The 15,768-nt window shown below is 36.3% G+C and overlaps 1 protein-coding gene across 2 annotated transcripts in view; it reads right to left on the bottom strand.

Moving 5' to 3' along the window:
• The window catches only part of LOC306875595 (uncharacterized protein), a 38,760-nt gene extending 26,670 nt beyond the window's left edge, over positions 1 to 12,090 (bottom strand). The window contains exons 1-2 of one of the 2 annotated variants that reach the window (XM_079426272.1): positions 11,855 to 12,090; positions 10,667 to 10,801 (exon numbers count right to left, since the gene is read on the bottom strand). In XM_079426272.1, coding sequence (XP_079282398.1) covers positions 10,667 to 10,763 — 97 coding nt within the window. In that variant the 5' untranslated portion in view covers positions 10,764 to 10,801; positions 11,855 to 12,090. The remainder of the gene's footprint in view (positions 1 to 10,666; positions 10,802 to 11,854) is intronic. The other variant, XM_079426273.1, reaches the window with a different exon arrangement.
• Positions 12,091 to 15,768: the final 3,678 nt, after the last annotated feature.

Below are 15,768 nucleotides of genomic sequence, written 5' to 3'. Positions count from 1 at the left end.
ATATATCATAATATATTTGTAAATTCCCTTTAATTTTATTGCCCATTTTATTTTAAAAATGACAAAGCCTTGTTCATTTACACAAATTAAAAATATTAAATATTTTACTAAATAAATCTCTTTTGAAATCAAACAATGAGTTGATTACATTAAAAAAGAAAAAGAAAATACATTTTCAACCACACTACACACTTTGCAAATTTGTCATGCTTTACATGCCACACATAGCTACAAATTGGTCTAATCTGCATATTTGACGAAATTGACAAAACGCCCAGTAGAACAAAATAAAAATTTAAATTGGCAGCATTTGATTTTTATTAAAAAAAAATTGTTTTAATTCTTGTAATATCTATAATAAACAAATTAGCACCTCAAAGCTCATATCTGAAATTAACGCGAGTTGGTTTCACAAAGAACTTTTAAAGGAAAACCATGTAGTGATTCATTCTGCATTCATTCTCCTGGCAAATTCAAAACAGAATAATTAAGACGCACATTTCAGGGGAAAAAAAAGTCCCCGTGGATAAATTGGAAGCAAAAGGTAAAGAATGTTTTTATTTCCTTTGTGCATGTGTGAGAACATTTCATTTGATTTGATAGTGAAGCTGTAGTGGGACCAAACCTTACTGTAATTGCACATTCCATTTTTAGCTAATGAGACAAAGCGATTGAAGGAGGGCTTTTTTGTACGTTTTCAGTAAGGAATTTCTTATGCAGGAGTTTAATTCCTGCACATTGAGAGCATAACTTAATGCACACCATGTCTAAAGCACAAATCATAGCTATTCTCAAAGATCCCAAAGACTGAATTATACTTGAAATTGAGTGTTGCAGGAATATGTAAATGAAGCATTTGGCTACTAGTAACAATGTATTTTAAAATCAACATTAAATCTAATTCAGTTCTATTTTGTTTTTAATAAATGTCCCTGGTGTCAATCAATCAATCAATCAATCAATCAATCAATCAACAAACAAACAACAAACAAACAAACAAACAGACAAAAGAAATGGGTAAAACAAGTATAAAATAAATAATAAAATACATGCATAAAAAATATGCTTCTAAAGCAGTGGCGGCTGCTGGTCTTTCAAAGAGGGGAAGCTCATTTTCGGCCTACATCATAAAAATTGTCCATTTATTTATACGTAAATTATTTTCAAGAAAATGCTCTGTGACCCTGTCGTACCAACTAGGCGTCTTTTCCAGTGACTTGATCAGTGTCCTCTCAATGGTGAGCTAGGCTGCTTAAACGGCCTTGGCCCATTGTGAGCTGCTTTAAACAGGAGAAGCTCCTTTCTACACCTGCAGATGTAGCTCCAATTGTTGCCACTAATGAGAACAGTTTGTAAAGCTGAGGCATTGCACTGTCCAACTCCGTGTCTTTAACCCTCTGGGGTCTGAGGGTGTTTTGGGGGCCTGGAGAAGTTTTGACATGCCCTGACATTTGTGCTTTTTTCAGTTGCTTATAAATATATAAATGGCTAAAGTCTAATAACACTGTATACAGCAAAAACAGGGCTACAATAATATGTTAGCAGCACTTATGTACTTGATTTTGTTTTTGAGAAAACAACATTTATGCGTGGTTAGTGAAAAACTAACATTTTGAAGTCACTGAAATAAGGCCATAAAAAAAACATACAGAACATTTGTTCACAAGACTTCTGAGAACTGGATCTTGTAGCCTAGAATTTTTGCTTCAAAATAATGTGAAAATCATCTTGTTTATTTGCTCACAAAAAACAATATATTGATTTTTTGAGTAAAAAGGGTCTATGCGAGAAGGCGTCAACCTTCACATTCACACCTGAGAAGACAGGCCTGCATAATGAGCTTCATAATGAGCTTCATAATGAGCCATTTAGTCAAGTATGTGACTGAGAGGAAGAGTTACAAGAAAGAATATGAGGACAAAATTAAATTTTTGTTTGTAGTTTATTAAGTATATATTTAGCTATCACACAAAATAACTTGAGATTCACTTGTGAGTGCAGTTAAACATTTTATTAGGAACAATAAAAGCTGACTTTCAAAGCTGTCTTTTTAGCATCATTACTCCAGTCACATGATCCTTCAGAAATCATTCTAATATTGTGATTTGCTGCTAAAAAAACATTTATTATTATGTTGAAAAGAGCTAAGAAGAATTTTTTATTTTTTTGATGAATAGAAAGTTCAGAAGAACAGCATCGTTTGTAACATGATACATGTCTTTATCATCACTTGTGTGCTAAATAAAAGTTTTCATTTCTATATATGCTGTCTCCAAGCTTTTGCACCTGGCATTTTCATAGTGTATATTGTTTATGTGCAGTTTCAAATGATACCTTGCTCTTATCTATACGATCAAAACTCGTGGAGTATTTTTAGTTTGTTTCGCTTCATAAAGAAAAACGAGACAGCCCGCACCGGTGGGTTAAGGAACACCAAATAATCACACAGCTTTCTCCTGTTATGATGAAAATTGGCCAAGCAAATACCTAGAAATAGGTTGCAGCAGTTTGTCAATCCGCTATGGGACTGAGCTCGAATAGCTTCAGCATCAGCGACTTCTTATAGGACACAATCGCTGTCAGTCAAAAGGAGATGCAGTCTTTCGACAGACCCTCCAATCATCACGCAGAAGCCCGGAGTCCAGCGTCCGTGGGCGGGACATAATCGCAGCATTTATCCAATGACCGTCTAGTTTCGAAGCACTGAAAAAAACTGTTCAAAGCAGCCCCATTGAAGTCAATGGACGCTGGGCTTCAACAGGGAAATACACTGATGCTACGGGAATATATGAGAAGGAAACCGAGTCACCTGCTATATGTAGCTGATTCTGAACGAACTCGTCTCTGAGATGAACGTGTTCTAACGCATTTTTAATCAATAAAATGTTAACACAATAGTACATATTTGACCATTAATTTTTTGACATTATAGGGGAAGCCGAGCTTCCCTTGCAGTCTTAAAGAAATCCCCACTGTTCTAAAGAAAAAAAAAAGCTGTTCCCCCATTTTTAACCAGTAAAAATATAAGTAAATAAATAAATGGTTAAATGTGTTGCTAATACGGTTTATGTCTTTAAAAATAAATAATGATGATTTTAATATCCACCAGAGTTTCAGTTGTGCTGCTTGAAGATGCATGGCACAGTCATTTACTCCAAACACTCCTGTCTACTCGCATCCCAGAATGCAGCGGAAGCATGCCATTGTCTCTTTCTCCTGCTGTCACTGCTCTCATTGACGTCAGAAGACAAGAGCACAGTGGGATTTTGGGTAAAGGCCCTGAATCCTATTCTTGTAGGCACAACAGTGACGCAATGGAAATGAAGACACATGGGTCCATATGTCTGAGACTGCATTAAAAACACATATTACAGTAAAAACACCCAAAAAACAAATACCATTTAATCGCAAGGAATAATAGTACAAGGTCAATTTTTCAGGGTTACTTGTTGATCCACCACTAGTTGGTGGGGGTTTTGATTCATCTTAGTGAATCAATCATTTACAAAAAGGTATTTTAATAGGTATTTTAAAAGATATATATATATATATATATATATATATATATATATATATATATATATATATATATATATATATATATATATATATATATAATACACACACCTTTTTTGACTCAATCACTGTTCAGTTGATGAATCATTCACTAAATCTTTCACTTAAAAATTCACTAAATTATTTATTTACTTAAAAGAAATCTTCAATAAAAATGTCAAATATCTGTTCACTTAAAAGATTAATTTCTAAAACATTTAAAACTATTCACCATGCTGAAATTATGTTGTATGTAAACTACCATATAAAAAAAATATTGGTGTGGATTTTGATTAACCTTTGTGAATCTTTTTTTCTAAAATGATTCATTCTGATTTGTTTATTGATTTGTTAGGTGACCATTTGACCACATAACTGATTCAGTCACTGATTCATTCACTTAAAAGATCCATTCACTGAAAAGATTTGGTTAAAAAATACATTTATTTAGAAACTAACAATTCACCATGTTGAATTTATGTTGGACCTTCTGAACCCAGAAGACCAAAGATTTAAGGTTCACCTAAATTGTCCATTGACTTTAAGATTTGTTCACTTAAAAGATTTGTTAAAAAAAAGAAAAAGATTAGACATAAATAATAGACATACTGCGATATCAAAATGTATAGAAATCTAAGAAAGGTCAAAGGCCATCATGGTTTTAATGTCATCACGCCCTCAATAGTTACACTATGAATATATATGCTAAAAAATTATGTATTTCATGGACAGTTTTTCTATTTACCCTTTCACTCAAATGAAATATCAATAATAATAATAATAAATATATATATATATATATATATATATATATATATATACACACAATATATACTGTATATAAATTAGTGCTGTCAATCAATTAAAAAAAATAATCGTGTTAATCACAGTCCTGGATTAACATGATTAATTGCAAATTTAAAATACTAGGATTTACCTGTAAATGTGTTGAAATAAAGGAATGCATGATAAACTAGTTTAAGGAAACAAAACCTTTCACATCTCCGCCAGGTATGAGACATAATTCTTATTATTCTTTTGTTTTAATTCAGCCATTATCAGCCTTTATACTAACAATAAAATGTTTACCAAGCTTCAGTCCCAGTACACATTTACCCAACTATTATCAAAAGTATTTCTAAATAAATACAACAAACATTTACTTGCGACCTTACATGAAGTATTATGATAAAATGCATTATGAAGAAGAATTGGACCTGTTCTGCAGGTGCATTAGAGCTAACATTAACATCATGCTACGTAAGGCAATTGATGAGATTAATAGTACACTTTTACTCAGAACTCACTTTAAACCACCATCGAGTGTTTGTAATAACTTCCTTTTGCAATCACATGTGTATATACACTTTGGGCGGCCGCGGTACATTATAAAAGTAGCCCAAAAAAACGCAACCCATGGCTCTGTAATTTTTCCCGCGACTGTATTTTCAAAATAGCCCAATTGTGCAGGAAAACCGTGACCCTGGCAAAACTGGTTCGCTGTACCCTTATTACATGAGTATACTTATCTCTCACGCACTCTCTCTCTCTCTCTCTTGGACACACTCGCTCTCTCTCTTCGCGTTCGCTTCACTTTTTTCGAGCCCGGCGCCTCATAATCACACAATCCCTGCGTCCCAATGTGCATACTATCCACCCTATCTGCCCTAAATATTATTGAAAATTACTAATATCACATAGAATTTAGGATGGATAGTGTGCACATTGGGACGATGTGGCAATGATTACCTTCCGCGCTACGATGACGGCAAGAAGTTGGGGTCAAACCTTATCAAACGATTAATTTGCGTAAAAAAATATTAATGCGTTAAACTTTTTAGATTAATCGCATGCATTAATGCTGACAGCCCTAATATATATATATATATATATATAATACATTTACACAAATGCAAACAGAAGGATTTAAGTATTTACTCTTGTGGTCCCAGACTCTTGAACATTAAGACAGTCAGCTGGAGCATATAGCGCAGTGGACGCTGCTATCAGGCCTGCAAGACGCATTGTGTGAGTCCTCCAGCTCAGCGCCTGTGACTCCCTGAGAGCCCACGATAAACCGACACTCCCACTTAATCAGACGCGCACAGCATTTGTATACTGTAGCACACACACTTACAATCATGTCCGTTTGCTCTAGCAGCATGTCTGAATTTCCACTGTACAGCATGCTTTAGGTTATTTCTGCACTCCTAGGCTATTATTGTTCCTGCGGGAGTATGGTCGTGTTGACCAGATCGCTCCATGCCAATTATTTTCTGTCCAAATGACAACAGAAAAACTGCGACTCTGTATCTACTTCCTGTCCCTGTCCTATCTCCCTTTCACACAGGATGAAATGTGTATGCGCGGCTTTCACGCTAAGTGAGAAGAAAGTACCAACAGGAGAGGAAATCTCAGCCCACACCTGAGTTTTTCACTCTTTTTTTTCGAGGATCGTGCTAAAGTGAATGCTCATGTCGTCTAATGCCTCTGGTCCTCTTTCAGTGAATGTGTGAACCTCTTTGCTATGTTCGTAACCCTACCTTGGGCTGTGTCCTTCCACGTTCATTTCAGTGGTGAAAATGTTAAATTCCCTAAGGCTTTCTCTGTCTTGTCCTTCTCAGTGGAAAATTGGAGAATTTATTGACATTGGTCCAAAGTCAAACTAGCTTATGGCAGTCAATCTGGTTTTAGAAACACGGTAGCACAGATCAATACTAACCAACCAAACGTAGCCTACCAGGACAACCAAGAAGGTTTAAGGTCCTCCAAGTCCTTTGCTAACAACTATCTTGAGCTCTGAGGTCAAAAGCCAACTGAAGTTCTCAAGAAAACAGTTAGTCACTAGAAAACAAATACTATGTTGTGAAAATGTGGCTACATTTGAATAAAACTCCACGGCGAAGATGCTTTTTTTGTTGCAGAATGCTAACAGGAGCATGCTAATCAGCTAAACAGTGATCCTTTGAAGTCCACCATCTTGTAGTTCACTTGATCAATCTTCTGGACCACTGCAGTCAATACCAGTAAACGGCAAAAAAGGCGGGACTTGATATTATCCGTCGGGTATTGTTTGGATCATAGCATCTTAATATTATACATCACTGGTAACAGTGTCTAATTTGTGAAAGAATAATTTAAGTTGAATTTTTTCAATGAATCTGCTTCTGGTCTGAATGATATATTCACCAAATTAACTGATTGATTCACTCACTCACAAACTCAAAGTTAACTAGTTAACTTTTAAGTTAACAAAGTCCACGAAAACAATAAAATGATTCACAGAACTGGACTGAATGATTCATTCAGAATTTAGAAAAATGGATGAATCACTTACAAACTGGACTGAATGACTTCACAAAAATGAAGTCGGAAATGGTCTGAATGATATGTTTATCAAACGAAATGATTAATTGACTGAATGACCTGTTGACAATAATAATAGAACAGATCTGAATAATTCGTTCACCGAACACATAAGTTGATTCACTTACATATTGAACTGAATGACTTACAGAAATGATAGAATGATTCACAGAACCAGCCCAAATGACTGACACATCTGGTGTAAATGATTCATTCACCAAGTTATTGATTGACTCACAAATCAAAAAGACTTGTGTATCAAACGACTGAACAATTTGTTTGTGAAACTGACTGACTGATACATTCACAAACCGTACAGAACAATTCACAAATCCGACTGAATTGGTCCGATTGGGTCTTGAGGTGACAACTCACTGAACCATTTTCAGTGAATTAAATCTTCAAAACTAAATTTAAGTGAAACTCTTGAACCTTGAATGGATGGGTAGTACTGTGGATTCCTTATAAAACCATAAAAATACCACATCCATGTTGCGTAAATGATTTACGGACCATTCACATGCCATCTGAACCCATATCAGCATGGAAGCTTCTCTCATTTGGTGTCTCCCTAGAGACGGCAAAAATGGAAACTGTGACAGGCCCAATTGACTGCAATCCCACAATTCCCTGTCCACTTGGCATGTACCGTATAAGCTTTCAAAGCTTACTTTCAAAAGTCACCAATATTTGTTTGGAAACACTTTTTTGTCAAGAAAAGGGGCTTTAACGCAAATAAATGTGGTGTCTCATGACAGAATTAGCCTATAGGCAGCGTCCGTGTTCATGGTGTTGCTCACATTAAAGCACCGTTTCCCTGTAGTTCAAAAGCACATTAAATCATATTCATATTATTAAATTGCATCTAAAATGATTTTATACATGGCAAGAAAAAGACGAGTTACCTCTCAATCATAGGCTACTTATCTTAATTTGATGTTAGTAGGCTAGCCTACGTTTACATTTTTTTTTTTTTTACAGTGCACTGTTCAGTTTAAATAGCCTGTAGTCAGTGCCTTTCAGCGTTACCACCATACCCCCGTGATATTATGCCAAGCACATTTTGTTTTACATGGATTTTGGAATGAGAAGTGCAAAAGTTTAAATTAATTCGTTTAGGCTTGTTAGCTTCTTATATTTTTATTCTTGTTTTGTTCTGAGTTCTTTCTACCGTTAAATTTAAAGGATTTGTTGTGGAGTGAGGGGAAATATTTTTTTTTTCATGTTTCTTCAATATTTTTGGCTGACTGTATTTTATTATGACAATGAACAGGCTGCGTTGTCGATGCGTAACTGCACGTGAGGCACTGGCATGATCGCTTGTTGTTTTGGTTTTTTGCACCTGTTTATGATCATTGCTTGATTATCAACAGTGGCCTGTCTATCTAGTCTATAACAAAGTACAAAAAAAAAAAACTCATGACACTTAATAAAAATGATTTTATGTAGGCCTATACAATTTAATAATAGGCTGTTTTGTTTCAATTATAGGCTAGCCTATAGCCTATAATTTACGCAATAGGAGAAATTATGCATGTAAACTATTTTTTTGCGATACACCAAAACTTATGCGAATTAATTTTTTTAGGGATGACATCATCACGTACACCTTTTTATCGGTAAAAGGCCAGGTGGATGGAAACAGGCTATAGATTTAAGCAAATTTCGCAAAGTTTTTTTTTTTTTACGCATATTCTCTTTATCGATAACAAAACAGCGCAAAATCTGGATGAAAACTTGATAATGACTAGTTTGCGAAAATGGAAGAAAAAAAAAAAGATTTACACAACCATCTGAATGATTGACACAACTGGTCTCAGAAATGAAAATGACACCCACAACCTGGAAATAATTTTGTCTTTACAATCACAAATTAACTATTTGAATTGAATTGTTTCTTGAGTCAACAACTCACCAGTTCACTAAATATTTATCACTGTACCTTTGCATTTTAATTTTGCAAGACTTATATTTCCTTTTACACGTGATAACTTATTCACGTAGGCAACACAACTAAATCTTTCAACCTACAGTAAATCTCATTCCTTACACACAAGAATTCAGGCATTCTGAGAGAGTGGAAACAACGGTCTACATCAAAACCTAATCTCAAAAACATTTACGGTTTACCAAAAATAAAACAAATAATGGGAAATAATAATAATAATAATAACCTGGGAATTTTCTCCTGAAAAATTGAGAAAAAATGCCAAACTGTTCAATGCCACACTGGAAAAGTCACGTGACTGACTACATCTGAGGCAACTTTACTGCTCAATATTTTCCCTTGAATTAATTACTAGCTGTTAAATGCATGAGTTTTATCACGGACATGCCATGCACACATTATGGTCAAATGGGGTTTTAGTACATATTGTTATGGTTCTTTTTGTGAGGTCACAATAACTGTTATACAACACTCTCCATCTCTCTCTGTAAGTTGCTGTACGTATGGCAGCCCAATAATCTGAAGCTTTCAAAACATTGCTCGCACTATGCTGGCCCGCGTGGTAGAGTGATGTGCAATTTATTTAGTGAGAGGCACTCTATAACGGCTAAAGGGAGGAGCGCAACTGGAAGAAAAGGCTTTTATTGCTTCAACATGGAGATCTTTCAGACAACAGCAAAATATAGGCACTCCACTTTCCTGCCAGTCAGAGCACAGGCCAAAGTCCTTATAAAGCGATGGCCGAGTAAGTATTGTTTGCATGAATAGCGAGTGGACAGGTACTGAATCAGTATCCTCACCTTTCATGATGACGCAAAGACATTTAACAAGACAAAAAGACTGTGGAGAACCTCAATATATTACACAGCTGTAACCTATCAGATATAGATTTATCAACAGGAAGTAATTTAGTTTTAATCCATGTTACAATAGTAGATCCTGTTTCATGATCCTGAACTGTTATATCCACACACAAGCAGTCGGAAGAATCAACACACCTTCTGAATACACTTACACCAGCCTTGACGTTATATTTGCTCAAAGCTGGGTATCATGAAAAGGCCTTGTGTACGTATACCAGTCGTGCACTTTTCAAAGGCGTTAGTTAAATCAAAGGGCAACCTGAACAAAGAACTACCAGCCCAGAATCACAAAACACCCTCCACACATTTCTACATTCACTCAGTTTTCCCATCTTTCTTCTTTCCTGTCAAATCAGATCTCATCATTAAGATATTTTGAAGTTAAAACCAAACAAACAAACAAAATGATTAATTAATTAGTTCCTTTAAGATCTCACCCTCTCAGATATTTTGAAATTAAAAACAACAACAATAACAATAATAATACCAATAATGGATGAGTAAATAAATAAAATCTCATCTTAAGATATTTTGAAGTTAAAAACTACTACTAATAATAGCAATAAATGAATAAATAGATAAATAAATACATTTCAGATCTCATCATCTTAAGATATTCTGAAGCTAAAAACAATTATTATTGAGAAAAAAATAAAATAATAATGGATGGATGGAAGGAAGGATGTGTTAATGAGTGAATGAATGAATGAATTTCAGATCTCATCCTCTTAAGATATTTTAAAGTTGAAAAGTAAAACTAATAATAATAATAATTACTATTATTATTATTATTATTATAAATTACTTCATAACAAAAATAAATACTTAAGGTAAGGGAAAATAAATAAATCTAGTAAAAGCCAGAATTATGTAAATAAATAAAGAGTGCACACAATATTGCATGATTATTCAGACTTATGAGAAACACACTTACAGGTGTCATTGTTTAAAATCCATGCTGAGGCGTGTAGAGCTGGGATGCTTGGGCTCATTGGGACCACTGTAGGGATGAAAGTCGTGGGGTCTGACATGACTGATATGTAGGTATGTAGTCTGACTTTAAGAATTCCTGTGTTTGACAAGAAACATAGGGATATCAGCCTTTCAAATACAAATTCATATTAAAATGTATGAATAATCATGTTTTGTACGCTGTATTTTCTTCTGTACTGGTTCATCTACTCAGAAACCGCTTGCGTGAGACTCAGTTCGCTCGGACACATCAGTTGCGATCAGAAAATGCTGACAGCTGTTGGCTGTGGCACAGAATCTCCAAGCAAGATCTGGTGTCTGATTGGCTGCCGCTGCACGCATACAATCCCACACCCCTATTTTTAGAAAATTTATCATTGGATGAAACATGGACCAGCACTCAAAGTTATCAGTTGAGAACACATTCATCTGTTTACTGAGCAGGATGCACGATCTTGTAGACCGTTCACGTATATACATGTGGGAATTAGAATTTTGAGTTTTCCTCATTAAAGTACAATTTAACCCAGTAATGTTAAACAGTTTTGAATATGACAACCAAAGTTTCACATATACACACATACAGCTAATTACAAAACAATAAAGCATCTATGTTAAAGTTAAAGGGCACTAAGGTAAATTGTGAGATTCTGAAACCTAGTATGCTGCCTACAGTATTTTAAGGCATCATATTAGCAGCATGCTAATACCAAACTCTGCTGGAATCAGTGGAGAGTTTGCAGTCTGTAGAGCGCTCCAAATCACTCACTTATGAGTCATCTTCTTACGTAGATAGCGAACAGCAAGTTTCTGTCCTAACTTCAGCATAAAGTCACATTGAGAAGGAATACGTGTGCTAGGCAGCTAATTAAGGTGTTGTGGATTATTTCAAACTTTTCCCAGGAAAAGGCAGAAATGACACAGAGGACCAGGCGCCTGTGATGAGTCTTATTTGTCAAATTCGAAAGTGTCGCCTTTGACAGAATGAGACCGGCTATTAGTTACATTGCAGGTGTTGCCTTGCAGCATGGATCTAATGTCCCAACCTTCTGTCCCAGCGAAAGGGCAGTGTGTCCTTACGAAGCTACGCAAGGGTCTCACAACAACAGAAACCCAACAACGTGAAGTGAATGACAGAGTTGAAACTTACCAGGCCAATGGTAGCAGGTTGTTTCACCAGATGATGTTCACCGACTGGCAGCTATCTTGAGTTTGACAGTAGTGCATGTGGCTAAAGGGCCATGTATGTCTATCTGGATGGCTCAATCTCTCTGGCGTTTTTCAGATATAAAACTCATGTTTTTTCTTGTTAGCTAACTGAATTTGTAGCCCCACCCTTTGAATTCAAATAAGCTGCAGTTGCTTTCTGGACCAGATATGAAGAGGGGCTCCAGAGAGAAAGACCCACACCCATAAACATGTGTTTGGAGGAAGTTGGCTGTGGAGGAACTGATGAAGTCAGCACGCAGATGTTAGGGCCTTTATATTGTTTCTGCAAGAAACATGAAATCAAAATAACCCCATTTACTTGTCAAATTCATTTCTGGTCTTTCTTTGCATGAAAAAAGGAAACAAAACATGGTGTTTAAACAAAAGGAATAACTTTTTCTTTTTTGGCTAACATCTCCATGCCCTCTTTTCAGCTCTTCTCCTTCAACCATCTGTCTCCATTCTAGTAGGTAACACCCACTTTTCATTATCCGGCCAATTCCCAATGGATAACATTCTTTTTATTTTTCTCATTGAATATCCAGTTTCTTCTCAAGAAAAAAAAAATAGATTGCATAAGTAAAATGTGTTGCAACCTCTGGAGTGCTTGTCTTGACACATTAAACTGGACAGGAGGTATTTTAACTTTAAAAAACTTTTAAGTGTCACGATTTACAAGCAATGACCATTTAAAACCCATCTGCTTTCATTATCATCCCCAAAATCATCTAAGTTAGGTTATATTCTTCAAAAACCTGGACTCATAATACATATATTCACACTCTCTGACAGCCTGAGCCTTCGGCTCCAAGTTTTCATTAAGTGTTCTTCTCTTTGAGCTCACAATACCAGCGGAGGGGGGGATGGAGGCTGCCTACGAACGCAAGAAGGCCAAGTACTCAGAACTGGTTACTGAGTGCCGGGAGGCTGGCTGGAAGACCACCATCTACCCAGTGGAGGTTGGATGCCGAGGCTATGTGGGGCTGTCAACCACACGCCTTCTGAGGGAAGTAGGAGTGACTGGAGGGATTCTAAAGAAGGCAATTAAAGAGCTAGCGGAGGAGGCCGAGAAGGGGAGCTTTTGGCTCTGGTTGAGGAGGAAAGACAAGAGCTGGGGAAAAAACAACTAACCTCAATAACAGCTGCAGGGGGTGACAGGGAGACGTTCCTGTCACTGCTCCGCCACCAGGAGACGTTCCAGGATTAAAGGAGTGAAACGTTGATGAATGGTGGTTCCTGGCTGATGACCCTGCAGCTGACTCGTGGGCACCGGAGGAGGTGCGACCGGCAGTAATGCCTAGCAGGTGTTCCACCTACCTGTACTTTTCATTTTACAATCCCTCTGTTCCTGTCAAAACACTTGGCTGAACAAAGTTCAATTTGCCGTTTCACACAAAAGCAATACAAATATCCATTTTTATCTGCACTGCAGTAGAAGAGAAATTTAACATTTACGAGGTAACACGTTTTGATATAAATGCTGTGAAACTGCTCTTTAAAATGATGAGAAAGATATTTTTACATAAAACAAGTGAGACACCAAGATCTCAGGGTCCCAGGAAAGACCTCAAATTTATTCGCAGACAATTCAATTCCCCAAACACACCTTAAGTTCAAGCAAATGGCTTCAAAACAGTACTCTGATACATACATACAGTTCACTCCAAGAAAAAAAAGTTTAGTTTAAATTTTTTTTTTTAGTTAGTCTTTTTTTGACTCATTTGCCAGTAAAAATATCTTGTTTGAATCCACACAGTGTAATTCGTACAGAAACGTAAATTGTTTTGGGGGGTTAAGGTCCAAAAAAGCATTAAGGTCCATCCCTAAACCTAACCTTCAGTTAAATGTAAACAGATTGTATGAAAACATATGAACAGACGTTCATATAAATTAGGCAAAAATTCACCAAAATGTAAAACAGATACAAATTGTCATGAGAGCGTTGAATCAAATAGATTGTATGAAAACATACAAAAGAGATCGTGTGAATTTGACAAAACATTTAAAAAAAAAAGTTTCAAATAACCATGAAAATATTGAATCATAAACAGATCATACAAAAATATACGAATGAGATCATGCGAATTCGACAAATGTTTTCAAAAAAAGTTACAAATTACCATTAGAGCGTTAAATCATAAACAGATTGTACAAAAACATAAGAATGAGATCATGCGTTATCAAAAAAGTTACAGATTACCATGAGTGTTAAATTATTAAAGTTAAAAAGTCGTGACGTATTGTCAAGTATGGTGACCCATACTCGAAATTGGTGCTCTGCGTTTAACCCATCCAAGTGCACACACACACAGCAGTGAGCAGTGAACAAATGCACACACACACACACACACACACACGGAGCAGTGGGCAGCCATGCTGCGGCGCCCGGGGAGCAGTTGGGGGTTCGGTGCCTTGCTCAAGGGCACCTCAGTCGTGGTATTGAGGGTGGAGAGAGCGCTGGACATTCACTCCCCCCACCTACAATTCCTGCCGGCCGGGGACTCGAAGCCACGACCTTCGGGTTACAAGTCCAACTCTCTATCCATTAGGCCACGACTGCCCCCTATTATAAATAAAGCCCAATTATAAACCGATTGTATGAAAACATACAAATAAGATCATGTGAATTCAACAAAATGTTTTCAAAACAGTTCCGAATTGCCACAATAGTGTTGAAATAAGTCTTTATTGTATGCAGCATTGCTTCTGAAGTAAATTTATCTTGTTTCAATTTCTTTCTTTTTTTTGGAATATATAAAATGGCAAACCAGGCAAATACAGTCAGGTTATTTATGTTTGACTACATTTTTACATTTTCTGAAATAAAGTAACCAGTATTGGCTGCTCACGACTCTAGCTATGATGATGCAGAAACCTTGAACATGATTCAATCCCAACTTCAAAGTATATTAAAGTTGCATTTGAGCGATATATATTTCGAATGAAGGAAGGTGACATCAAGTTTCTGTTTACGGCTCTCATCCACCTTATTTCCCTCAAAGGGGAAGCTGTGGCGGCGAGGGGCGGAAGGCGTTAAGGGATCTGGAATGGCTTTTTAATTACAGCCATTTTCTGCTCAGAAATGAAATGATGCTGGCTGTCAGCAGCCACAGATGCTGCATAGACCGAGGAGACGCAGACTGCATCGAGACACCCCCCGCCAACTACAGCTGAATCATATGGGCCAGGATATTAATTACTGAGAAAACTCACGCACTGACCTGCTGTATTCTCTGTGACTAACGGAAAGGAAAACAATGATCACTCGTTACATTATTTATGACTGCCTAATGTTTGGCGCGGTCTTCGCTAATTGTGTTTTCAAACACACGTATTAGCAAAAAATTAATTAGCGTGCACGTTTTTCAGTGCAACAGTTAGTCAATGATCATATGACCGACTACTGAAGCTCTAATGTTAATGAATAGTTAAGCCAAAAATTTAAATACTGTGATTACTTACTGACCCTCATGTTGTTACAAACCTGTATGGTGTTCTTTCTTTTCTGGGACACAAAAGGTAAAGTTCTGAAAAACGTAAAACTACATTACCATTGCTTTTTGGTGCAAAAACCCAATGACTAAAAATTTATAATATGTCCTCTAAAGTACTCGGCATTTAAATGTTGCACACAGTCCTTATCAATTTGTAGAGGATGCTCAGTGAAATATCAAGGACAAATGTGCTTAGTGTGAATACAAATTAATAAAAGAAAGATTATGGAAATCTTCAGGGCTTTCAGAGACAGAATATATTGATCTGATATCTGTTTGATACCAAAAGTATGCCTGAACTAGATGGCTTTTGAGTCGTTGATGTATATTGATTTAGCACAGCTCAGAAAAGGATTATAAT

The sequence above is a fragment of the Barbus barbus genome (genome assembly GCF_936440315.1).
Source record: "Barbus barbus genome assembly, chromosome: 9".
Classification (NCBI taxonomy): domain Eukaryota; kingdom Metazoa; phylum Chordata; class Actinopteri; order Cypriniformes; family Cyprinidae; genus Barbus; species Barbus barbus.
Note: the sequence above shows the minus strand (reverse complement) of the source record. Positions and strands in the feature narration are given on the sequence as shown.